The 25,628-nt window shown below is 46.4% G+C and overlaps 1 protein-coding gene across 1 annotated transcript in view; it reads left to right on the top strand.

Annotated features, from left to right (window-relative positions):
- Nucleotides 1-20,209, top strand: part of RGSL1 (regulator of G protein signaling like 1) — a 56,114-nt gene extending 35,905 nt beyond the window's left edge. The window contains 11 exon segments of the mRNA XM_014566273.2: nt 354-547; nt 2,914-3,031; nt 3,446-3,560; nt 5,841-5,970; nt 9,807-9,981; nt 13,016-13,154; nt 13,396-13,520; nt 15,652-15,761; nt 17,531-17,623; nt 18,662-18,728; nt 19,599-20,209. Coding sequence (XP_014421759.1) covers nt 354-547; nt 2,914-3,031; nt 3,446-3,560; nt 5,841-5,970; nt 9,807-9,981; nt 13,016-13,154; nt 13,396-13,520; nt 15,652-15,761; nt 17,531-17,623; nt 18,662-18,728; nt 19,599-19,632 — 1,300 coding nt within the window. The 3' untranslated portion in view covers nt 19,633-20,209.
- The last annotated feature ends 5,419 nt before the right edge of the window (nt 20,210-25,628 follow it).

The raw sequence follows: 25,628 nt of genomic DNA, 5'->3' as shown, positions 1-25,628 counted from the left end.
AAACTTAGAAATATTGATCAGTAACTGCTGATCACTCGTGCTCTGCCTCACTGAAATGATTGCCCATTGAAGCCACAGTGTAAAAAGATTTTCTTGAAAAAAAAATGTCCCCTTTAAAATACTCCTTCTCCTCTTCCACTGGGGTTGTCACATGACTGGACCAAGCTTAGGATGGGTAAATAAAAGTTTAAGTTTATCTCCAAGGAAATAAGGTGAGTAATTCATTCACCCTGCTCTTCAGTCATGGCCAGAGCCTTGTAGTCTGGGAGGTGCCCTTCCCCATTCCCCAATCAGAGCAGAATCCTGGATCACCAGCCCTGTCTCTCCACCAGTGATGCCTTCTTGTTTTCCAGAAACTTGACAGAAGTCCTCCTAAACCCACACCACTTGGAGTTCTTCATGGAGTTCCTGAAAGAACGGAAGGCTGACAGCCCATTGCAATTCCTGATGGCCATACAGAAGATCACTGTTGAGAGGAATGAGAAGATTTACAATTCTCTCCTTGAAAACATAGTTAAGACTTTCTTCCAGGGCAAAAACTCTCCTGGTATGCATCTTTCTCTCCTGATAATGTTTCCTTTGCCCTTTCAAATCTTAGGAGAGTTTGGGAAAGAGCCTGTCTTTCCCAAGGCAGGAAACAACAGAACAGAACAGGACTCAAGACATAGAACAGGAGACAAGATAAACAGAAAAGAGCAGCAGAACTGGCTGCTGCTCTCAGAGCAGAGCAGCGGCCACACGAGGCAGTATTGAGACAAAGATGAAGAAGGTCAGCGAGCAGAGAGGGATAAATTAGGAGTTTCAGATTGGCAGATACATACTACTATATATAAAATAGATAAACAACAAGTTCCTACTGTATAGCAGAGGAAACTATACTTAATATTTTGTAATAACCTATGATGAAAAAGAATATATGTGTAACTGAATCACTATGCTGTGCACCAGAAACTAACACAACATTGTAAATCAACTACACTTCAGTGAAAAACAGGGACAGTGAAAGCAGGAAATAGTAAATCCATTTTTTTAAATTGAAGTACAGTTGATTTATAACATTATAATAGTTTCATATGTACAGCACAGTGATTCTATATATTTTAAACTCCATTTAAAGTTATTATAAAATATTGGCCATATTCCCTGTGCTGTATAATATATCCTTGTATCTTACTTATTTTATACCAAGTATGTTGTACTTCTTAATCCCCACCCCTATCTTGCCCCACCTTCCCTTCTCCCCATTGGTAGCCACTAGTTTGTTCTCTACATCTATGAGTCTGTTTCTGTTCGGTTATAGTCATTCATTTTATTTTTTAGATTCCACATATAAGTGATAAAATACAGTATTTGAAAAAGGAAAAAAATGAATCAAGTTTATCACTATTTTCCTCCAAGAAAAAAGAGGAGAACTTAAGGAAGCATAGGCAAAAAAAAAAAAACAAAAAAACAAAAACAAAAAAAAAAACCCTATCTGCTTTGTTATTCTTTGATATGCAACCATTCTGAAGTATAATGTTCAAAAGACAGAATGGATGGTTGATTAAAATCAGAATTTGCTTGTAGTTCTTAAGCAAGAGTTTTACTTAAATTCTCAACATGTGCTAGTATTTAGTTTTTTATAATAAATAAAATCGTTTTAGAAAAACTGAAATAATAATATAATAATAAATCTAACATAATAGCAGCAGTGAAAGAAGCCAAGTGCAAAACACTTGCACTTATATGTAAAATATATCCTCTCATTTAGCTTTATTTAACCCTGAGAAAAGGATTTTATTTAATCCTTAAAAGGTAGGGACAAATAGCTCCATTTTACTAATGAGGAAGGTAAAACACAGAGAAGTTAACTAGTCCAGTTGTTGGAACTTGAATTCAGACTCAAGTCATTCGATCCTCAAATCAACCAGACTGGAGTTAGATACAAAAACAAGAGTTAGCAGCATGCACAGTTGGCATGTCCACCCCCCATAGGTTGTGAAGAGCGCTGAAAGGTACTGAAAAGGAGAGCTGTCTCCCTGAAAATCCTTGTTTCATCAATTTTGTCTCACTTTCTTGCCTAAGGCGGGAAGGTAAATCTCACCCATGTAAATTGATCTCGGCCAGAAGCAGAGTTGCAAGTACTGACCTATAATTCTAGAGGAAAACAAAAGGAAATGAGCGTGGTCCCATCCTGGAGGTAAACAAATCTTAAAGCAAAGCAATGAAGATAAAGCCTCCTATTTTGGAACAGATGAGCAGATAGGTTGGTGTGCATTTGGCTTGTGGTAAACCGAGAATAAGATTATACATTTTATGAAAGTAGAAGAGATAAAACTGGCAAGTATTTACTTGTAAGTAATATTTATTTATTGAGTCTCAGGAAATCAAGTTCTGGGCATCATTTTGAATGAGCTAGAAGAGAAAGACGAGTATGTAGACCCTGTCCCTGATAAGTTTTTAAGTTTTATTACTGAACACAGCAGTCTTTGAACACCTGGAAAATCATATTGCCCTTAGAATACTTATTGGTAATCTTGGATTTCCCATCTGCCTCAGCCATTTAACTTTAATCCTTTATTCCTCAACTCTCTTTCTAAACTTCAAACTTACAACTTTAAACGAGCTGCAGAAATGAGTCCTTTAAACATTTCTTTCCCCTTAAGCACTTACCTTTGAAATTTGAATGGAACCAAACCAGGATAGGATTTGCTCTACAAACACACTTACACATAACAGTCCAAATGTGCTTGTGAGATTTTCAAACAAATTGTAGAGAGCTGAGTGTAACCAGATTGAGAATAAGGAACCATAAGGCTCTAAGATGAGAAAAAACAAACAAACAAACAAAAAACAAAACAAAACAAAAAAACAGCTATCAGAAATGGTAGACAAGAAAATGATGACTTTCTTTCTCTCTCCTGCATTTTCTAGAAGAAATACTGCAGTGCGATGCCCCTGTTATCAAAGAAGTCTCTCACATGAGTCACATTAGCACAACCATGTTGTTACTGCTCCAGAGCTATGTCATGAAGTCTCTGGAAGACAGGTGGTGAGTGTTGCCGGGGGACAGTGAGAAGGCAGTGATTCTCTGGAGCCGCTGGTTGGCTTCTGAAAACCATCACTTACTCAAGGAGTCTCATAACCCATTCTCATAATGATAGGTTGGCCTTGACTGTTACCTTTTATGTGCTGGGTTTTTGCCTTCTTTGTTACTTATTTTAATTGAAGTATAGTCAGTTACAGTGTGTCGGTTTCCGGTGTGCAGCATAAATGTCTCAGTCATGCACATATATACATATATTCATTTTTATATTCTTTTTAATTAAAGGTTATTATAAGATATTGAATATAGTTCCGTGTGCTATACAGAATAAATTTGTTTTTTAATCTATTTTTATATATAGTAGTTAATATTTGTAGATCTTGAACTCCCAAATTTATCCCTTCCCGTCTTTGTTGGCAGGTTTAAAGATTACCAAGATCTGTTCCCACATCACCGTCAGGAGAGGGAACATGAAACCCTAACTTCGACCAGGAAGTCCTCAAAGACAACGGCAACTTACCTGCATGGATCCCAGGTCAGTGCGGAAGATGGTGACGACAGGACACTGGGGACAAAAAAACAGCCTAGGCATTGTCACTACACTGTTAGGTTATTTATTCACCAAAACAACTACCTTTTGGGGTAGGTTTTCAAATCCCCATTTACAAAGGCGGAATCTGTGGCTCAGAAGGATTGATCTAGTGGGAAAGCAAGGGAATCCCTGTCCTCGCTACTTGTGATTAGAACCAGTTGAGTGATGGGCCCAGGGAATGGTCGCATGGAGATCAAAACAGCAGGTTTTTCGTTTTGTTTTGTTTTTTACTGCTGAAAGCTAGTTTGGAGGACATTTGACAATCCTCTCTGCACCCTTACTTAGTTACTGACACATCCAGTCACTGGCATGACGGAACAATTAGGCCTCCATGTACCCGGGTGAGCCCCTTACTGTACGGCCAAGGGCAGGCCTCAACACAGGGGTCTGCAGACCTGCGGCTCCCGAGGGGACGCGGAAGGCCGAAGAGCAGGGCATGTCCTTTTCTCTCTTCCAATCTCATCAGTCATCCAGCTCATTCTCCCGTGGGAGGGGAGAAAAAGGAAAGAAAGAGGAGACAGGAATGTCATTAAAGAGACTCTTCGTATGGTTGGAGGGAAAAAAAAATACACGCTCCTCTTAATCAATTGCTCATTGCGTCGCAAAATTGGTTATTATCAGAAAGATTTGAGCCCAGCTCTGCCTGACTCTAAAGATCGTGCTAAGGCCCCTGAAAACAACGCCTGTGTCACTCCCAGATGGACAGAAAAACTAGGGGTTACCGGTGGGGACAGGAACGAGGGGAGGGGCCAGATAAGGGTGGGGGGAAGGGTTATTATGAGATGATATGAAATCACATGTGGGGAACTTCTGAAAATTGTAAAGCACTATAGAGTTTCAAGAATCATTCAATTAAAAAACATGAGAAAAAATTTTAAGAAAAACAGCAGATTCTCAAATTGTATATGTATTATAATCACAACTATATAAAATTATATACACGCTGGCTGAATTAAAAACAATTACATTAGAATAGTGAAAAAAAGCAATGCCTCTGCCCACTAATGCAATAAATGTGCCACTCCCTCCTTCGTCCTCTTTATTTTCATCATATGTGGATAGCTCCATGTCAGGGTACCACAAAGGATCATGTGTCATATTAAAGCACCAGGATGCTTTGTTTTCATTTCTGGCCTTCCAGTTGCCCTCAGTTAAGAAAGTATGAAAAGGATCCAGCGTGTACTTAGTGCCTACTTTGTGCCAAGCACTGTACGTGGTGATTTACATATATCATCACTAACCTTCACCACAGCCCTGAAGGCTGCTGTTTCTGTCTTACACATGGAGACATTGAGACATAAGGAAGTTGACCCGAGCTACCCAATTAAGGTGAAGCTAGGCTCCAGACTCAAAGCTTCTGTTACTAAATCCAGTGGTTTTGTACTTAACCACTGGCTCGCGAAAGCCAAGCTTACACTGAAGTTCCCTCTCTACAGAATGAGACAGCCGAACTAGTTGATCAGGAAGGTTCTTTCAGGCTCTAAATAGCAATTTATTAAGGGGTAGATCAACTGGAGAATGGTCACTGGGTATCTATTAAGAAATGGATGCAGCAAGGAAAGTTATAGCTCAAGTGGTAGAGCGCATGCATGAGGTCCTGGGTTCAACTCCCAGTATCTCCTCTAAGAATAAATAAATAAACCTAATTACTTCCCCCACCAAAAAGAAAAGAAAAAAAGAAATGGATGCAGAAACATAACATGCATTTGTTTGTGTCCGTGTGGTGTGTGCATGTAATTATGTTTTTCTTTAAGTATTGCTTAAAAATGGTTTACTCATTTCCTTATTTCTTCAACATTTCAAAATCTGTCTGAGCCGTTATTCCTTTCTCATGAGTCACACTTATCTCTGTCCTCTGTTTCTTCCTGTTTTTAGCTCTCACACTTCCTCTCCCAGTCGTGGCATCTCAAATCTTCACCGTAGAAAGACTGTAGAGTTTGGAGAATTGCCAAGGGCCCCAGCCATGCCTGGGTGAAGCCAGAATTTTCCACCCACAAAGAACTTGCATCACCTTCCCAGAATAAGATACCAATTTATTAAGGGCTAGATAAACTGGGGAATGACCATCCGATATCTCTCTGACCTGAGTTTCCTCACCTTTAAATTGCAACTAAAAATTACTCCTTTTAAAGTACTGAATGTCAAGTTTCTGGCACATAGCAGACAGCCCATGAACAGCAGGCTATACTAAGGAAAATGTCTTGCTCCTTTCTCTTTCTGCAGAAGAGAGGCTTGCTGAAGATGATCAGCTTTATCAAGAGCTTTTGTAAGTACCGCCGATGTATGTCTAATCTCCAAAAGCGCCGGGAGTTTGAAGACTATCTTCACCTGGAAGTACATGATAACAAGGAAAGTAAGTCACTTCTCTGTTTATTCCCCTTTCCCACTGGTATTTTAGCTACCAGGGTTAGTCCCAGCAAGAAACTGCAGAGCTTACTGCTTTGTGTCATGCTGCGACTGAATCTAACTTGGGTCCAGTCATCCACATGTGGTGCAGCCAATCTACCAATGCCAGGTTGTGGTGAAGGAAAGTACAGCGTTTATTGCAAGGCACCCAATGTGGAGTCAAGCAAAGAGAATGGGCAGCTCATGCTCAAAAGACCCAAACTCCCCGATGGCTTTTAGGGAAGGGTTTTTAAAGGCAAGCTAAGGGTGCCTGATCATCGGTGTGTGGACATTCTTCTGATTGGTTGGCGGTTAGGTCATTGAAGTCAACATCATCAACCTTCTGGTTCCAGCCAGTCTGGGATCTATGCGCTGGTGGTCAGCATGCAGTTAACTTCTTTCACCTGATGGAGGTTTTAGTATCTGTAATACAACTCAAGGATATGGATCAAAATATTATCTAGAACCCCTGAGGAGGAACTAAAGGTCCTTGACTTTGTTTTATGGCTAAACTCTTATTATTTTGTCTTGATTCACTGTTTTCCTTTGTCTCTGCATTTTCTCATTTCTCTGATAAAATTTCCTCTTTGGAACTCAGGAAAGACCTAAGAAACTAAAGCTTTTCTACTAACAAGAGTCAGGGGACATGGGGAACAGGGGTGTCTGTCCCTGGGAAGGCCCTACATGATCCTACTCAGTTTCAATGCCTGCGTTAGCCTGGAGTCTAGCAAGGACTCCAGGCCCTGGGTGCAAATCCAAGCCTAGCCCGCCCCCCCACCAGAGAGGATGTGAGCCCAGTAGATTCTGCTAAAGGAGCCAGAAAGGGGAAGGAATGATTAGTCTCAGGCACTTTGAGATCTCACGTTTTTATAAAACTATTTCATTATGTGGTTTGTCCATAGTATCGATTTATTCTGCTGCTTCATTCATTCATCCGTTTGTTAGTTCGACACAGTTTTGAGAATCCACAGTGTGGCGGGCACTTTGTCAGGTGCAGGAGGTACAGTAATGAACGTACAGCATAGGCTCTGCCCTCGTGGCACCTACAGTTTTGAGGACAAGACAGAAAATGAGAGTCAAAGATGTTGGAGCCAGAGGGCCTGGATTTGAATCTGCAACTTTCTAACTGGAGGGGGCCTGTGAACGTGACTTTGTGCCTATTTCCTCATCTGCAGAATGGCAATAATAATTGTGTCTTTCCCATAGGGTTGTTGTGAGAATTGAGTTAGTACACATAAACCATCTTAGAACTATTCTTGGCAGCAGTAAGTGCTATAAAAAGGTTCACGAATATTCTTAATGTTTTTATATAATTGTGATGAGTGATTCCAATGATAATTGCAGAAAGACCATAACTAGTCAAGGAGAACTGGGAAGACTTCTCCCAGAAAAATGATATAAAAGTTGAGTTTTGGGGAATGAGAAAGTTAGACAGGCAAAGTAGGAGACGAGCAACTTCTAGGTGTGCATAGAATCCTAAAATAAGAAAGAGGATGGTACAGTTTAGGAACTGCAATCAGGCCAGTTGGACTAGAGTCCTAAGATGGGGAAAGTGCCTGAGAGAAGGCTGGAAGGATTGGTAGTAACAAATCTCACCTCTCTTGATGATTTTTAAGTTGTCCCAACTTTGACTTTTAACAAAAATTTTTTGTATGTTTTATGAATTGCTTCACAATCAAACATTTAGGATTTAAGAATAGCTCTTTGGTTCCTTCTCTTTAAATAAAACTAGCTCAAGAATGGTAGGAAGTTCATGTTCACCTTCCTTCAACTTCCCACACCCCAGCATTGTATGAGAGCCAATAACAAAGGTGCTTCTGCAGCTCAGTGGGAGACCTGCTTGATCAGCAGTCTGCCTTCTACTACTATAACTTAGCCTTTCCTAGGATTGTCCTGTCCTTCAAGTAACCGACCCATTTATCATTATGAAAGGACCTTCTTTATCCTTGTAATATTCTTTCCCTGAAATATACTTTGTCTGATACTGAAATGGTTCCTCCAATTCTCTTTTTATTAGTGTTAACATAAATACCTTTTTTTTCATTCCTTTACTTAGAATTTATTTATGCCTTACATGTAAAATACTTTTCTTGTAGCCAGCATAGAGTTAGGCCTTGCTTTAAAAAAATTCGACCTGACAACCTTAGCCCAGTGGAGAGCCAGTTGTTAAATATTCAGGAATGTTGTGAGCCAGTTGACAGACCATCCATAGCTTGAAATCAACCGTGGGGGAGTGTTTACTACAGAAATTGGCAAATAACCCAAACTGGGTCTTCCCCTCCCCTACCAGAGCCAGTTTACAAGTACAATATTGCTTTCAGATTTTGGGGGTGGATTTAGCATCCTCTTTTCCTAAACTACTTGACTATCATTTCAACTTCCACTGTTATCCAGACATTTTTCCCCTTCAAACTCGAGGCTGAGAGATAAAGAAAGAGATTGTAAGGTAGTAGGGAGGGACCTTATGTCTTATTCAGTGTGGTAACCCCAGGACATAGCACAGTGGGACATAACGGGAAGCAGGTATTTACTGAATGTTGTAGTTACCCTCCTGTCCTATGTGTAACACTGCACCAAAAGGAACCCTAACCCTAACCCTAACCCTAACCCATAGGGGGCACTATACCCACACCAGTTATTCCTGAACGGATATCCAGAATAATAGGTTTATTAGTACGTTTATAATGTATGTTAGTAGTTTATTTATAGAGTACATTCTAGAGCCAAATTAAACAATTTTCTTATATCAGGCATGTCAGTGGCCTCGGATGAGTAGGCGGGACTCAAGGCCGAGGCCACAACAACATGCTTGTAGTATAAGGTAAATAATGATTGTACGCATGCGCCAGTTATGTAAGTTTTAGAAGAAAGAAAGTAGAAGTACGCACGCGCTGGTGGTGTTACGGAAGCCTCATGAACAAAGAGATGAGCACTGCACATGTGCAGGCAGGAAACAGATAAAAGCAGGACACGTGCACCGCGGGGGGTGGGGGGGGCGCCATCATGTTAAACTAGAAGAAAGTGCCGCCCGCTTGCACTGCAATAAAGTGCCGTTTTGCTCCATGTCGGCTCCTCGCACGTTTTTCCGGTTGCACAGCTCACCTGCTCGAATCCCTCTTCAGCCCCCCTCGGCTGACAAGGCAGTTAACCAAGGTCTACCCGTCAGCTCCAGCCCCAAACTGTTGTCAGCCCTGAATCCCTCTGAATGAGTGTCTTTGGCTACATCTTAGTCAAGAAACTTGCTAAAATAAGCGTCTTATTTTTCTGAGACACAATCCAAACTTTCTAGAAGTGTCTGTGCTTTTGTTTACTCATTTCTGTCTTTTTTCTACTCAGTTTCTTTAATAAACTTCTTCTCTATTCTTCGTGGCTTAGCTTTTCCTTTGTGCTGTTTTCCTAGTTACTTCTAAATTGCCTCCCCAATAACCCTTGATAAGCATCATCGGACCCACTCACTGTATTTTGAAGATCTCGTCCGCATATTCGGCCTCCGAAGAAACGTTAAGGATTAGCCCAAGTACGGTGTTGATTGTATTTCTATTAGTCAAGCACCAGGAACACACTGTACTCAGTTGATTTTTTTTCGGTCTGTGTGTTGTCATACTAATCTGAGCAGATGTTTTTTCAGCACGTTCAAGCCTAAGTTACAGGTTGAACCCAAGGGTAGGGAATCACTATTTCAACAGGACCAAAGGTGGGTGCACAGTTTCCTTTTTTTTTTTTTTTTCATTTGGGTTATGCCCAGGTCAAAAGCCTCATGCTTAAGAGTGACATCTTGTTAATTCCTCTCTCGTTCTCTCTCAGATTTCTCCATATCCCCAAACATACCAGGGCGCCTGGCCACAAATCCCACCAGTGTCCGGTGTGCAGACCATGAGAATGGAGACATAACCCTTGTGAAGCGCCGGATTTTTGGCCACAGGATCATCATTGTTAACTTTGCCATCAATGATTTATATTTCTTTTCTGAAATGGAGAAGTAAGTGTCTGGTTTCTCCTTCCTTTCACAGCTTTCCACCCCTAGTTTTTCCAACAAAGACTGGAGTGGTCTGGAAGTGACACAGGGACTTCAGCTCTGCTGGGTAGGACTCTCCATCTGAAAATCTCACTGCAAGCTGTCACTGTATCCATGTCCGCCATTCTTTCCTTTGGGTCCTAAAGGCTCCACAGTATTCTGCAGCTCCCGGTGTTGAAATGCACTTACCTACGCCCCGGATGTGGAGCACTTTTTTCCTGTTACTTATTGATACGATAGAAGTCCTCTTGTGTAGCACCACTGGGCCAGGAGTTCTTTAGTTAAAGCAAGGAATGATAATAATAAAAATTGCGTGTGTCTGTGTGTGTGTGCATGACATTAAACAGATACTTTCAAGTTAAAAAAATATTAATGTACATTCGCTCACTTGTTAAACTTTTGAAGTAAAGCCAAAACCATTCCACTAATTGGAGGTTCACATATTTTTCTTGTATAAACAATACTCAAAATGCCATCTAGTATTTTTAATTTTTCTCCCCTTACAGTGGAGGGAGAAACTGTAGGTTACTGCAAAGCAATTTAATCCTTCTGAATTTCTATCCTTGTTTCCTCAATGTTTTAAATCTCAGTGCCACACATATCTAACTCAATAGCAATTTTTTAAAATAGCAACTTGTCTTTATGGGAACGTCCCAAAGCATTCAAGTGGGTTTTCACAGAAACAGCACATTCCTTTTCTTTTCATGTTCATTGTTTGTCAATTTTAATCAATTACAAGTTATAGTAACAACAGGCAAAAATATTTGGGAAGCGATATGAATAACTCTTGGTAAATATTTGCCTCCATTAGTTGGAGAAACATGAGGAAGTCCGTGAAAGGACACCACCAGTGTATACGGTGGATGCGCCAGCAGCATTAGGCAGGGTGTTCTCCAGGTGTGCAGGGCACCGAGTAGCTCAGCACCCCGGTTAGGGCCACTTGGTTAAGGGATCTTCCGTGGCCCCCCCAGTGAGGGATTTAATTCAGTTCCACCAATGCTTATTGATTTTTCTTTTCTTTTCTTTTCTTTTCTTTCTTTTCTTTTCTTTTCTTTTCTTTTCTTTTCTTTCTTTTCTTTTCTTTTCTTTTCTTTTTGATCTTTCTTGTGTGTGTGTGTGTGTGTGTGTGTGTGTGTGTGTGTGTGTGTGTGTTTTAGGGGGGAGGTAATTAGGTTATTTATTTATTTATCCATTTTTAGTGGCGGCGTTGGGGATTGAACCCAGAGCCTCGTGCATGCTAAGCACATGCTCTGCCACTGAGCTCTACCAACCCCCACCTGACTGTTTCTTAGGCACTGGATTTGGCGTGGCAAATACAAAAAAACAGCTAAGATGTTCTGTATTCTCCAAGGTCCCACAGACTAATGAGGGTGGCAGACAAAACACACAAATGAAAGTTAGGAAGTAGGGTGATAGGTGTCAAGTCAGGCCCTGGAAGTGCACTGAGACACCTGGGTCCTTAGGTGGGGTTTCTTGGGAGACAGGTCGCCTCAGCTGAACTTTGAGTAAGGGTGGTGAGATTTGGGGAAAAAAAAAAAAGGTGTGCAAGGGGGAGGATAGTGAGCAGGAAAAAAACCAAAAAAAACAAAACCCAGAGCGAACAGCCCTCCCTCCGCTGCTCTGTTGCATCACCACCGTCTCTGCTTTCTCACTGGCCCCCTGCAGGCTGTTCTCTGCACAACAGCCAGAGTAGCTTTTTCTCAGTGGAAATCACATTATATCCCTCTCCTGCCTACCATGTCCCGGTGGCTTCCCGTCACCCCTGGGATAAAGTCCAAACCTCCACTCATCGCCTAAAAGGATCTACATGAACAGGGCCTGCCTGCATCCCGGAGCTCGCCCCCTCCTACTCACTGCTTGCTCCCCCCTCTAGCCATGAGGGTCTCTGCTCTGTCCCACCCATGCCCCCTGCACTGGTGCCTGCTTCAGAGCCTTTGCACTTGCTGCCCCCTCTTCGGGAAGAAGCCACTGCCCCCAGGTCTTCAGATGACTGTCTTTTTCTTTCTCATTGTTCAAGTCTCAGGGTCCACCCCCTTCCCAACCATGTCATCCCCTTCTGTTGTCTTCATAGCTCTCTACCGCATATTTAATTAGTCCTCTATTCATTTATATGTCGTCTTCCTCTCACTGCTCATGAGCTCCTGGAAAGCAGGACTGTGTTTACAGTGTGCACTGCTGAATTCCTGCTCCCAGAATGGTGCCCGCACGGAGTAAACCCTTTATAAATGTCCACTGATAGAATACATGAATGGACATGCGAAACAGGCTTATAGTGGGAACCCCATTATATTCTACTCCTAGGAAGATTTAAACTGGTTAAGATTGCAAATGGCCTGAGAGCAGCAGACTGTGTGCTTAAATCAAGATAAGGTGTACCTGACATGTGTTTCAGTTAGTGGAAAGATGTCGCTAGGAGGGACAGACAGTAGAGTGGTGATCCCCCGGGGCTGAGGGAAGGGAGGAATGGGTAAGGTGTTTAATGGGCACGGAGTTTTAGTTTGGGAAGATGAGAAAAGTTCTGGAGATGGATCATGGTGATGATTGCACAGTTTACATGGATTACTTCATGCCGCTGAACTCCACGTTTAAAAATGATTAAACTGGTAAATGTTATGTTGTGCTTATTTTACTAGAATAAAAATGTTAAGAAAAGGAATGTGTTGCTCCAGAGAGCGGTGCTGGTAATTGTGAACTGGTCAGCACAGGAGAGGAAAGAAAGAGTCAGAGGCAAAACTGATGAAGGGGCCAAGATGGGTAAAGACGGGAGGATGGGGTAGATGAGGGAGCTTGTGGTGAAGAAGCACTCAGCGCTTCATCTGACATGTGGCAGGTGTTCAATTAACATCTGCCGACAGATGAATTACAATTGAACGTACGAAGTCACACCTGGGCCCAGAACGGTCCTTTCATTTTTAGGCCACAGATGGGTCTGGGCCGGCAGCCCTGCCTGGCCTTTCATCTTCTCCTCGGTGATTTCCTTCTTTCTGCCTCTTTTTAGATTCAATGATTTGGTGAGTTCAGCTCATGTGCTGCAAGTCAACCGGGCGTACAACGAGAACGATGTGATCCTCATGAAATCCAAAATTAACATCATCCTAAAGCTCTACCTGCATTCAGAGGTCCCCCCGAGGCTGCGGGTAAGGGGGACCGCCACTCCTCTCTGGCCTTTTGCCAAGAAGCGTTTTCCCCACAAGAAACCTGAAAGCTAATTGTAAGGCACTGCGAAGTCAGGGTCAACCAGATGTCCTTTACCTATCAACCCCATGAGAAGCTCCCACCTTCTGGGGAGGGTGTGGTCTTGAAAGTCCTGGGGGCCAAAAGAGGTTTTCTACCTTCCCTGGAGCCTCTGCCAGTGACAGGTTTGCACTCTGTGGGTAGGTGAACATCTCTGAGTCCCAGAAGGATGCCATCCTTGCTGCCATTTCAGAGGGCCACCTAGACCGGAGCATCTTCCACGGGGCTATCATGGCTCTCTTCCCCGTCATTATGTACTTCTGGAAAAGGTAACTATCTCCCTTCACCTGAGGACCACGAGGTCAGGAAAACACATTCGACTTTCCAGAGACTTTTCTGGCTTCCTCTAGCCCTCGGTTTCAGTTTCCAGTTTCGTGGGAACTGAGATGGTGTATCTGTATCCTACTCACTGCACTATGTCCCTCACGCTCGCACACTGCACACTGAATCTGAGGGTGGAAGGTCCAGCAAGACTGGGGATCAGAGTGCCTGGCTCCCACCTCACCCGAGCTTGCGTGGAACAAGTGTTAGGTTTTCTTAGGTCTGGGTTCCTCCCCTGAGCAGGCCTGTGGACCGCAGCTACTTGGGGAGAAATTCTGTCAAGACTAACACAGTTGTGCTTGCACATAGGAAGCCTCACGGAGGCAGTAAGCCAGAAAAGCTTTGCTCCGTGACGCCCAAGTCGCACAATTGTCACCAGGGGCACAGTTGCTAGATACTCAATTTCCAAGAGGAGGAGCTACAAATTCAGATTTGTATGATTACAAGATTGAAGTGGCAAATGTGTGGCAACTGATTCAAAAGGGAAACGTGGTGAGGAAGCTGTGAGGAAGCCAGCCCGGGTTCTCCCGTCTGGTGACTTACGCCTGTGATCCACTCCAGCTCCAGCTCATACCACCCATGTAGTGAATGGCAGTGCCCCGGGGGACAGTGACCAGAGGACAGCTGGCTGGGATGCCCCCAGACCAGACTGTCTGGGACATCCAGATTATTACGTGATCCTGGCTCTTTGGAGTCCCCCTCTCCTACTCAAAAAATGTTACTTTATTAAAATAGAAGTGCAGAGGTCGCTTACCCATCACCAACCTTTACTTTAAAAGCTCCAAGATAACTTGCTTAATACAGGATTGAAAGAATTTCAAAAATCCAGGTTCAAGATAATCATTTTAGCCTCCTGAACACCAACTGTCATCTAGCATTTAATGCTAGACTTGATTCTAGTTCTAACCAGGAGAAAAGCTTCCTGAAAATTTCTGAAGGATCAGAAGCCCCTGAGATACATATGCTGCTCCTGGTTGGAGTCAGTGCTGAGCTGTCCCTCATACCTACTGAGCGGTATAGAGGGGCTTCCGGCAGACTTTGAAGCCCTCATCCTCATGCAGCTGGTTCTTGACTTGCTTCCCTATACACTTATAAGTAGTTTTATATCATGCAAACTGTGTCCATGTGCGTCATCTCTGATGAACCTCTCAACAACAGTGTGAGGTGGGTGGGGCAAATATTATCCCTATTTTATAGATGAGGAAACTGAGGTTCAGAGTGGTTAAGGGACTTGCCTACGATCACTTGGTAAGTGGTAAAACTAGGCTTAGAAACCAGATCTCTTGGTCTCTTAAGCATCATAAAGAATGCACTTATGGCAAATTGGGTGGTTCATGATGGGAGGGAGACCCAGTTCAGTGAGTGGAATGGGAGAAACCAACTGTGAATGAATAAAGTACCCCTCAGGGAGGAGGAGGGAGGGCAGCAGGCAAGACAAAGCAGGAGAGAAAATAAATCCAGTCTTAGCCAAGACCGACCTCCAAGAGGTCCAATCCCAAGGCAGGCTGAGGGACGGCAAAGGGTTAGAGAGCAGGGAGGAAGAGATGGAGAGGGTTACAAGGACTTCTGGGGAGCAGGAGTCCCCAGGCTGCCGTGAGTACGCGCGCCTCTGTGAGGAACCAGGGTCCAGTCCAGGGAAAGGGCCCAGGAGGAAGGGGAGGGAGTCACAGCCCTCAGTTAAGGGGCAGGATGTAAACCAAGGGTCAGGACCAGAGAGGAGGCCAGTCAGGCACTCTGGCTGCACCGGGTGGGGTCAGATAGTCACCTCAGAGTCTAGTGCTGGAGCGAGCCCCCAGCGGTCACCCACCACCACCCAGGCCCGAGCGCTGCGCAGTCTACCCCATTGTCTGGTGTGTCCAGGAGGGGTCCCAGCCTCCTGCCCAGGCCAGGCCCTCACCGGAGCCAGGCCTGCACAGAGAGGAGGCCTCAGATGAAGGGCCTCTGGGCCAGGTGCCCCCCTCGCCTCTGTCGGACACCCTGCCCTCCGCGAGGACTGACCCCTTCCCCGCCTCTCCTGTGCTCAGTGTTCCCGCCTTGCTTGGTTTTTCTCCCTGTGACCAGAAGCCGTTTTTCTCACAGGTTTTGTGTCTGGAAGGCAATTTGCTCTTACTTCCAGTACAGGGGGAAGAATTTCGAGGACAAAAAGACTGCTTCTAAATCTGTGTGCAAGTACCCTCCTTGGAGCGGAGGTGAGTCCCGCCGTGACCCACAGCCCCATTGTCTATAGCAGACGATGCTCACGCAGGGAGAGGGAGGGCCGGAGGGACCAGCTGTGAGACTGCACAGAGGGGGTCGCCGGAGGGGTGGCCGTCTCATTCACGTGGCCCTCACAGGTGCAGTAACACATGCTTTATCTGTGGCGATCAGTGCTGGCAGAAGGGCACCCGACCTGTGCCTTGCTCCCCAGCAGTACCTCCCAGGACGCCGCCGGGTACGCGGGTCCCAGACTCCGCGGTCGGTCAGTGGAGGCGATGGACGGCTTTACCGCTGTTGGTGGAGCCCCCTGCTCCAACTGTCTCCATTCAGTCCCACCATTTGAAAAGCATCTGTTTTATAGTGTTAACTGAGAAAATTAAAAGTGGGTGTAGAGTAGGACTTTCATTTGGTAAATATATATAAATCTTTTGTATTTATGTAATTTCTATGAAAATATGGGAAAGAACTCAGAAATAAAGCATCAGTAGAATTATCTCTGGGTAGTATGATTATGAGAGGTTTATACATTTATTATTCATGTGTTATATATTATTAATATCTTTATTAATAAATAAACATATACACATATATACTTTCTTAACGCAGAGCAGATAAATTCAGTTCCTTTCCTGACATCTGCGCTGGGATCAGTATTTGAGCAAAAGGGAATTTTAAAGAGAGGAAGGAGGAGGGTGCCCAGGGCAGTGCCTGATGTGGGCAAGGCCGGATATCTCCGCAGTGAAAATTTCAGGGAACTAAAGATAACAGGTCTGTGAATCTGGGAGCAGTACCAGCATTGGAACAAAATATGGAGATAGGACAAGAGTCTTTAAGAGCCTTTAAGAAGCAGCTAACTGTCCCATGATGGAGCTAAGCCTTCTGTTGTTCCGGCTCAAACCTGCCCCATCCTCCTGTCCATCTCCCCATATACTTACCCCGCCCCCACTCCAGCCCTCGCAGACCAGCGGCCCACCCCCTTCCTGGAGTGCAAATGAGAGCCCCTGAGACCTCAGTCCACCTCTGACCAGCCTGGATGGTCAGGGAAGCAACTCTGGCTGACTGTGGAGCCTGGCGCCTGCCCCTCTGAGAGGGTCTTCTCCTTAGTGCAAAACAAATCACCTACGTCTCTGGCTGCAGCCGCCCCAAGGGTCCGTGAACATTGCTTATTATCTGGGCCTTGCCAAGTGTCACATCAGTAAACGGAAATTAGCAATCTTTTCAGTGTGGGGTGGGGCAGAAGGTCCCTGTGGGTGCAAGGGCTTATTTAGGATGCGGGTGGGGGTAGGGGAAGAGGAGGGGAGTAGTAGGAGAAAAAGGGGAGGGAGGCGGGCAGGCAGGATGGGCAAGTGATGCTCACTCAGAGGAGCCAGAAAATGTCCCTCGGTGGTAGCCCCCGAGCTCCCAGCCTTTGGCTCACCTCCTACTGCTGAGCTCCTAGAAGTAAATCCCCCGTTCCTTTCTGATGTCTGGAGTTGGAAGAGGGCAGCAGGGTGCCCTGAGCTGAGGGGTAAGGCCACTTGGGCTCTAGGCCTGGAGGGTCAGGGTGTGGGGCTGAGGGACCCTGACTGTCGCACGGCCCCTCCCTCTGCCCCAGACCCCGATCGATCGCAGATCTGGAGGCTTGGCTTGGGCGGTGTTCTGTCATTAACATCCTGTCACCCAGACAGCGTGGAGCAGGAGCTTTCTTGCTTACTTACAAAGATTTGTTTTGTTGGGTGTTGCCGTGAGGGTTTTTGACTGCTCCCCCTTCGTCCTCCTCCAGGAGACCACGCCGTCTTAAGATTCACCTTGCTCAGAGGTATCGAGTGGCTGCGGCCCCAGCAGCGGGAAGCAGCAGTAAGCTCGGTCCAAAACTGTGAGTTGAGTTGGAACCCCACTGGTATCAAAGCCCGCTACCCACTTAGAGGGTGGCTCGGGGGCCCGCTCGGCCAGTCTCCTACTGGCCATGAGGAGACCGAGACCCCCAAAATCACTCCTAAGGGATGCGGTGAGAACCGGATCTCCCGACCGTCCCTCCAGGGTCTGTGCACAGCCCTCCTTTCAGTACTTCTGCCTCCCTGATTACAGCCCCTGATACGGCCCCCTGAAGGCGGGTGCGTAAGCTTCTCTATGTACCTCCTGGCACCTCGGCCCACTCCCAGGTTTGGTGTGTGAGCTTTATTAAGAGACAGTTCATAACATCCCAGTGGTTGGTTTTTCCTCCCACTGAGAGCACCTGCCGGCTGGAACAGGACCCCCGTCCCATACCTCCTACTCCCCAGAGGCCCCTGATCTTCTTATCCCTGCAATGAACACGCTGGCCCTAGCCTCCCTTGTCGGGGCCCTTGTTAACATCCTTTTTCTTCCCCATCTTCAGCCTCAAGGAGGCACTCCTTCTCCTAAGCTCTAAACCCACCTCTGTTTCTGCGTGGGCTCTCGCAGCAAGCCTTTCCTTTCTATCCCAACGGTCGGCATCTATTTCCAGGTTCTTTTCTGCTTCTTGAAGGTCTGCGATGCCAGCTTACCCAGCCTGCTCATTTGTATATGTCTCCTCATTGCTTAATGGGGGAGGCCACTATGAAACATTGCCCGTGATCTATAGGACCCAAACAGCCCTAAAGTCTTGTGGTTCCTGTGTTCATCTGGCCTAATATTCTTACTTTACTTCCCTGGGTTTATGAGGTTGGCATCATGACCTTTGCATTCAAATGAAATTCTCCTATGACATAAAAACACATTGCAGCATACCCACCAGGTCTCCTGAAAGTCCCTGGAGCATCGCTGCTTCCTCTTCCCTCTCCCAACTCCTCCCCTGGAGGTTTTCCCTGGACGCTGTCCTGGAATGGCCCTCCAGGGAGTAGCGAGTGCCTTGACATGAGTCCTGATGCATTTTTTTCTCTGTATTTGTCTTTAGCTTCGTCCAGCATCCTTACCCAGTCAAGACACGTGTTCTCCTCCATGCAGCTGTGTCCTGTCCCGGGGTAGGCATGAGCCAGAAGTCCTCTTCTTCAGTTCAGAGCTGTTTTGTCCAAGTGTACGATGGGAGATGGAGGAGAAACTTCCCTGAGACCTCCCTCCGCATCCTGACGCTCCTTGGCACACGGAACCAAGAAGCTGAGCTTTCTGCTTCCCGAGAGGCTTATAGTCAGGGTAGTGAGGGAGAGGTTTCTCTGCGGGCTGTGATCCACCTCCAGCCAAGACAGGCACTTTTGGGAAAGTGGAGCCTCTGACCTGCCTTCCAGTAGAATGCTGTTACTGAGGGAAGTGTCCCAGGTGATCTTTTTTTGCTGGCTCCCCTAATGCTCCAGAGCTGCGGGGGAAGATGCATAAGGTGGGAAGGGAGACCTGTTCTTCTGCTTGGCAGGATACTGGCAATAAGAATGGAAAGGGTTCGAGGCTGTCAGAATCTGATTTAGCCTAATTCACTTCTGTACAAGCATCAGAGTGGGACTGTAGGGGGCCGTAGGGGGGGTCCCCAGGGGATCAGTGCTTGAAGGTCAAGGTTATAGGCAGCAGGCTCTGTGGGTGGCGGGCCTGGCTTCTCAGCAGCCACCCCACCTTCTCAGGCCTGCTGCAAGTCCAGCAGGCGTCACCTGCCAGTGCTGGTGCCTGGAAGACAAGCCGGATACTTGGGAGTGCTTCGCACAGAAAGGCCACGCATCGCTTCAGAGGTTACACGTTGTTGGGGAGGATGATGAGAATAAGGATGCGAGGGGCCCTGCTTGAAGGCCAAGGGTTCTGGTTTTGACCATTGCCATGCTTAAAGGGAGTGGCAGCAACCAGCCAGCAGAGGGTGCAGCGCGCTGCCTCACTGCCACTGTGACAGCTGGCGCCCTCCTCTCTCCCTTCAGCCTGAAATTAGCCGGCACCAAAAAGGAGAAGTAGTCGAGTCCGGCCCACGACAGAGGCACGTCGTCTCTCAGGAGCCTCCTCCCACTGACAGAACCTTCTCTGGCCGGAAGCGAAATGCCCCGACGCCATCTGCCCCGGGACGATCGCTGGGCCGGCAGCCCAGACGCGGCAGGACCGGCCGCAGTGGGGGAGCCGCGGGCAGAGAGCACCAGCAGGGGCACCTCCGCCCTCCCTGGTCCTGGCGGTCCTGTCAGAGCACGTCTTCTCACGGTGGGCCTGAGTGTCACAGAGCGTCTACCCTTGGGGTCAGGAGACCTGGGTTCTAGTCTGACTGCAGCTGCATGGCCTTGAGCAAATCCCTGGCTCAAGGGTGTTGAAGGATCCAGGAGAGATGTACGTAGATGGCATTAAACACTCTGGGAAGCAAGTGCTGTTTTTTTTTTTCCAAATGGGATGGTTTATTGCTAGGATCCCCCACTTGGACAATGACGCACACCCATTGTCTCAGCGAATCCTCCCAACCCTCTGAGTAACCTAGTGATCTCCCAGGGTCACCAGGGAGTGAACGGCAGAGTCTGGACCAGAACACACCTCTTCTGATTCTTCAACCAGTTCTCGTTTCACGGTCACCATCCACACAACTTTTCACACACAAAAGGCACAGTTCTTCCCTGGAATCCTGTCCATTTGCCAATTAATAGATAAAGAGACTCTTGGGAAAATCTTTGACCTCACGGTTTGAGAGTGACTAGACTCATTTTCTGTCCTTTGAACACAGAAGTAGTATGACCGAATGCCCTGAATGCGCCCTCCACTTGAGATCCTTGAGGAGAGGTTGGCTCATTGACTCCACAGGTTGCAGGACAAGGAAAGACTAGAAAGCTTACTGGAGAATCCTTTCCAATTTCCAGCCGAAGTTTCCTGCTGGACTGATGTTCTTAACTTCCTAGACTTTTCTCAGGATGACCAATGGTGTGATGGCAGGACGGGGCTCATGAACACTAGGACTGCGAGGTCGTCTGCGGGGGGCTGTGGCTGTGACAGCTTCAGGAAGGCTGTAGGCAGACGTGGCTCGGGGAGGACTGGATGTAGGCGAGGTGGGCAGAGCCTCTCAGGACACTGGGCCAAGGTCCAGCGAACCACGCATTCCGCACGAGGAAGACCCAGAGGAAGGCTTCCTGCCCTAACAGGACCAGGGCTCCAGAGCAGGACTTAAGAGAAGGAGCAGAGGGCAGGATCTCCTCCCATGCCCTCTGCACGTCCGCCCTGAGCCCCTCGCCGATACGTTAAAATATTCACACTTCATATGATAGGAATTGTAAGACTCACTACAGATGAGCTGATAGAGGGGCAGAGAGGTCACATCTCTTCTAGCTTCTTGCTTGCCTGACTTCCGAGGAGTCAAATGTAATTCTTACCTTTCCTTCTCTGTAGGTAAGGTGTTTTATTCCTTTGTCCTCTTTCAAGATTTTTCTTCTGTATCTTTGATATTCTGTAGTCTGAATATGGTATGCCTAACTGTAGCTTTTTGGTAGATAATCTTCGTGGTTTTCTCTAAGTTTCCTGGATCTGTGATGTGGTGTCTAGCATTAATTTAGGGAAATTCTGAGTCACTGTTTCTTCGTATATTTCTTTGGTTCCTTTCTTTTCTTTCTGGTTTTCCCTTTGCGTATTACGTTATGCCTTTTGTAATTGTCACACAGTTCTTGGATATTCTGTTCCTTTTTCCCCATCTTTTTTTTGATTTTTCAGTTTGTTCAGCTTTTACTTACTGCTGGGACAGAGTGATAACTTCTAAGCTCCTTATGTGATGGATCAGAAACCTGAAGTTTCCAGGAGATTCTTTTAAAAGATTGAGCCTGGGCCCCACCAAGGTTCTGGCTGGTCTCGGATGGGACCCAAGTGATTCTAACATACTGATGGTTTCAGGAACTACTGATGGTGCCACCTACACTTTATTGCTGAAGAAGGAGAGAGGTAGGCAATGGGAAGGAGCAGAGAGGGCTTTGTCCTCTGGTCACTCGTCAGCCTTTTCTGAGCAGGATCTGATTCTTTGGGTATTAAAGGAAGTGTCCATATGACATTTGTAGAATTTTATGTCTTTTTAGTATATTCACAGGGTTGTGCAGTCATTGATATAATCTAATTTTAGAACATTTTTGTTGGGGGGAGGGTACAGCTCAGTGGTAGAGCATGGGCTTAGCATGCACAAGGACCTGGGTTCAATCCCCGGTAGCTCCATTTAAAAATAAATTAATCGAATTACCTCGAGTCTCCCAAACCAGGAGACACCCAGTGAGAGTGTCATCAGTTTGAGGAACAATGAAGAAAAAGCTTCAACCTGAAGCCTAAATGAAAGGATGTGAGCCTGCCTGCTCACAGACCTAGAGAGTTGAGAAAAAGCCCTTAGCCATGGCCTTGAGGTTGAAAGCCAACCCACAGGGAAGGGAATGACCCCCAAGATCAAGGTGAGGGAGGGACTGGCAACTAGAAGCAGTGAGGTTTCCATCACAGTGAGAAAATATTCTGAGATGGAGCATCAGTGCCTTCAGGTCCCTTGTGATCTGTCTCCCGTTGCCCCTCACTCACAGCTCTCATCACAGTCAGCTAGGACAGCTTTGTTCCTGGAATCTGACAGGGAGGAAGAAATTCTAAAGCCCAAATGAAGCCCTTCACATTGTCAAGGGGCAGAGGAAAGTGGGGCGGACACGTGTGTGTCCTGCTGTGAGCCCTGATTCAGAGCTGCATCTGCCTAACGTCTCTCGAATTCACACCGAAGGGCTTAACGGGCAGCACCTCCAACCCGGGACACAGAGCGTTACCCTTTTTAGGTGAGTTATTTCGCGTTTTCTGACTGCAGACCCAAAGCTTCAGGGCAGTTTTTAATCACTGTTCTCTGTCCCTTTAGAGTCAGTGCTTGCTTTAGCACCTACTGGCCCCTGGACTTCCTCTAGACCCTCCCCTCTTTGTTCCATATCCAAGACAGTCCCATCTCGTCCCACCCCATCCCAGATGCTGGGACTCGGACTTCTTTCACGGTTCTGGTCCTCCCACGGGTCTGGGAAAGAGGTTAAGGACTGAGAATGGCCACGCTCTGCTAAAAGTATTGTTATGAGCTGGAATTTGCCATTAGTGTCGACATGATTTTCTACATTCTCCTAGTCGATTGCAAACACACGTAAGTGGCAGGGAACAGAGGAGCACAAACCCGTGTAGACGTTGCTCGCTGCAGCTCCTGGAGGGAAAATCCAGACGAGTGCGTCTCTCTCACAGCCTCCAGGGCACCTGGATGACCTCTTTCCCCTGGGCTGACCTCCAGCCCTGGAAGTGCTCTCCAGGTTCCTCCCACAGAGGGACCAGCAGAACCACAACGAAGGTCTCCTGTTCTCTGCAGAACAAGAAATGCTGTGAGCACACTTAGACTCTCAATAGTTTTGTTTTGTTTTTTCTTTTTTTTTTTTTTTTTTTTGTCCAGGTGATTTCAAACCCCTTCTCTTTCTACCTGCGCTCGCTCTCACGGCTTTTCGTGCACCTGTCAGCCGACGCACACATTTCTCTCCATCCAGGGTCTTCCTGCAACCCTTCCTAATAACAGATTTAGTATGTGTGATAGCTCTATTTAATGTCTCATGAGAATCTCCCCTTTCGTGTCTTCAAATACCACACGCTTGATTTTCCCTATAAACCTTCTTCTCTCCTTTACTGGCAGCCTCATCCTGGGCCCCTCTCTTTCCCTCGTGGCCCACCCCACTCTGTCAGCAAATCCTGCTGGCTCTACCACAGTCTGACTACGTGAAGTCTGCCCCGCTGCTCTCACAGATGCAAGCTTCCGATCTCTCTCTCAGGATGATCCAGCAGGCTCCCAGCTGCTCTCCTGGCCTTTCCTCTCCCCTCTCCCCAGAGAAGACTAAGTGACTCTCTTCAAATTTAAGTCACAGCATGCCAACCCTCTGCCCACAGTCCACTTGGGGTTTCCCATCTCACTCAGAGTAAAAAACCCAAAGCTTTATTTACATTTGCCGTAAGACCCTCTTGACTGGTGACTGGTTTCCTGTCTTCTCTCTGTCTTCCCACCTCCTTCCCCTTCTCCTGCTCACTTGTTGTATGACATACCTTCCTTGTGTCTATTCCTCAGATATGCCAGGCATGATCCTGCCCCCAGGACCTTTGAACCAGCTCTTCCCTCAGATATCCCCAAAGCCTACTCCTTTACTTCCTTCTAGTCTTTGCTTGATTATCCCATTCTTGATGAGGTCCACCTGACCACCTCACTTAAATTTCTCCTGCCCTCCCTAACTTCCAATCACCTGACCCTGTCTTACTTTTCCTCCTGGTCATTATCCCCTTTTAATGTGCTATAACTTTATTAATGCTTATTTCCATCTTCCACCTCCCTAATCCCCACGAGGGCAGGGATCTTGGTCGGGCTTGTTCACTCTAGTATTTCCAGTGCTTTAGTCACCGAGGATAGCAAAGCATGGTTCTCTTCCTGACTCGTGGGGCATAAATGCCTGCTTCCTGGACCACCGGCCAGCTGAGTCTTTACCATGAAAGAAATGCCAAACTTCCGCCTCACGTAAGTCTCTTTCATTTAGTCTTTATTAAAAAGAGCTGCTGAGTGAAATCCTACTTAACTTCACAAAATCACAAAAACAAAATCCTACCTAACACTCCAGGAGAAGAGAGAACCTTCAGGAGAAAGAAGGAAGATCTCTGGGCTGATATTTCTCACTACTTGTGTTCATCCCTTCGGGGGACATGAAATCACTGCAGGATTCTTGTGTTAAATCTGCACAGGGATAAACACAGCGAAGGGCACATGCTAATCTTCAAAAACAATAAAAATAAATATTATTAACATCTAATCCTATCAGTGGTTCTCTGGAGCCTCAGAAAATCGCCTGTTTTTTCCCACCCGCTTCCCTCTCTTTGTTATTACCGTCTCTTGGTCTTTAGGCTAAGTAAACAGGCCATGAAGTCACTGAGAGCGGGACTCCAATGGACAACACCGTGGTGGAGGTGAGACCTTGTACCTTGATAATTCTGCTTCCTGGAACAGGTGGCGAGAGAAGGGGCGCGAAACACTTGCCGCAAGCCTGGCCCGAGCGGCCACCGAGATTCAGGGCCACTGGATGTCAGGCGCTGTGCTGGGCGTGTGGGCCATCCTGAGAGCCCCACAGAAAGCAAAAGGGAAAGTTGGCCTTCCCAGCGCCGCCTCTGGAGGGGGAATTCGGCTGTACTTCTCCCAGAGCATCTAGAGTCCCCACTGTGCTAGAGTGGAGGTGAGCCAGGAACAGGAAGAGGCTGCTAGGAGTCAGCTCCGAGACCTCCCTCTCTCCCAGGCTGCAGCTCCAGGAGGAACCCTCCCAAACTCTGGTTTAGAAAGTTTCTGCTCGATTCCAACGAATTGAAGAAGCATCTCCTGTGTACCCAAAACACGCCAGGCACTGTGCTAGGCTCTGGGGAGTCAGGTGTAAACACCACCCACTAGTGAATAACGCACATGGGCTAGAGCTGTTGCCTTAAGTGCGAGCAAGCTGATGCCAGAGAAAGTTTCACCTGGAAACGAAACCTCAGAGGGAGCGGGGCTGGTGTGAGTGCACAAGCTGGGCTGTAGGACTTCTGGGATGCTCCACAGGCCATGGGGAGTTAAGGACCCAGGAGCTGCTTCTCTTATGGCAGATGCCTTAAAATAATTTGAAAGATACCAGAAAGCGCCCCAATGTCCTTCCCTACCTCCTGCCATGACACCTGAAGCCACACCTTTCAATTGTATTTTAATTAGGGCCTCAAAGCCTCTGCATCATTGAGAGACCCATGTTAATATGACAGGGTCCCCTAGCGGTGGGGAGTTCGACCAAACACAACAGATTTTTATCAAGCCCCTATTCGGTGCCAAGCACAATGAACAAGGAAAAAAAATACTGGCCTTATAGGTGGTTATATTTTAATGAAAGATTGTTTAACTGATGGTGAAAGAGAATATGAAAATGAAATAAATAAAGGCTTATAACAGAATAATTGTAACT

The sequence above is a fragment of the Camelus ferus genome, chromosome 21 (genome assembly GCF_009834535.1).
Source record: "Camelus ferus isolate YT-003-E chromosome 21, BCGSAC_Cfer_1.0, whole genome shotgun sequence".
NCBI classification, from domain to species: domain Eukaryota; kingdom Metazoa; phylum Chordata; class Mammalia; order Artiodactyla; family Camelidae; genus Camelus; species Camelus ferus.
Note: the sequence above shows the minus strand (reverse complement) of the source record. Positions and strands in the feature narration are given on the sequence as shown.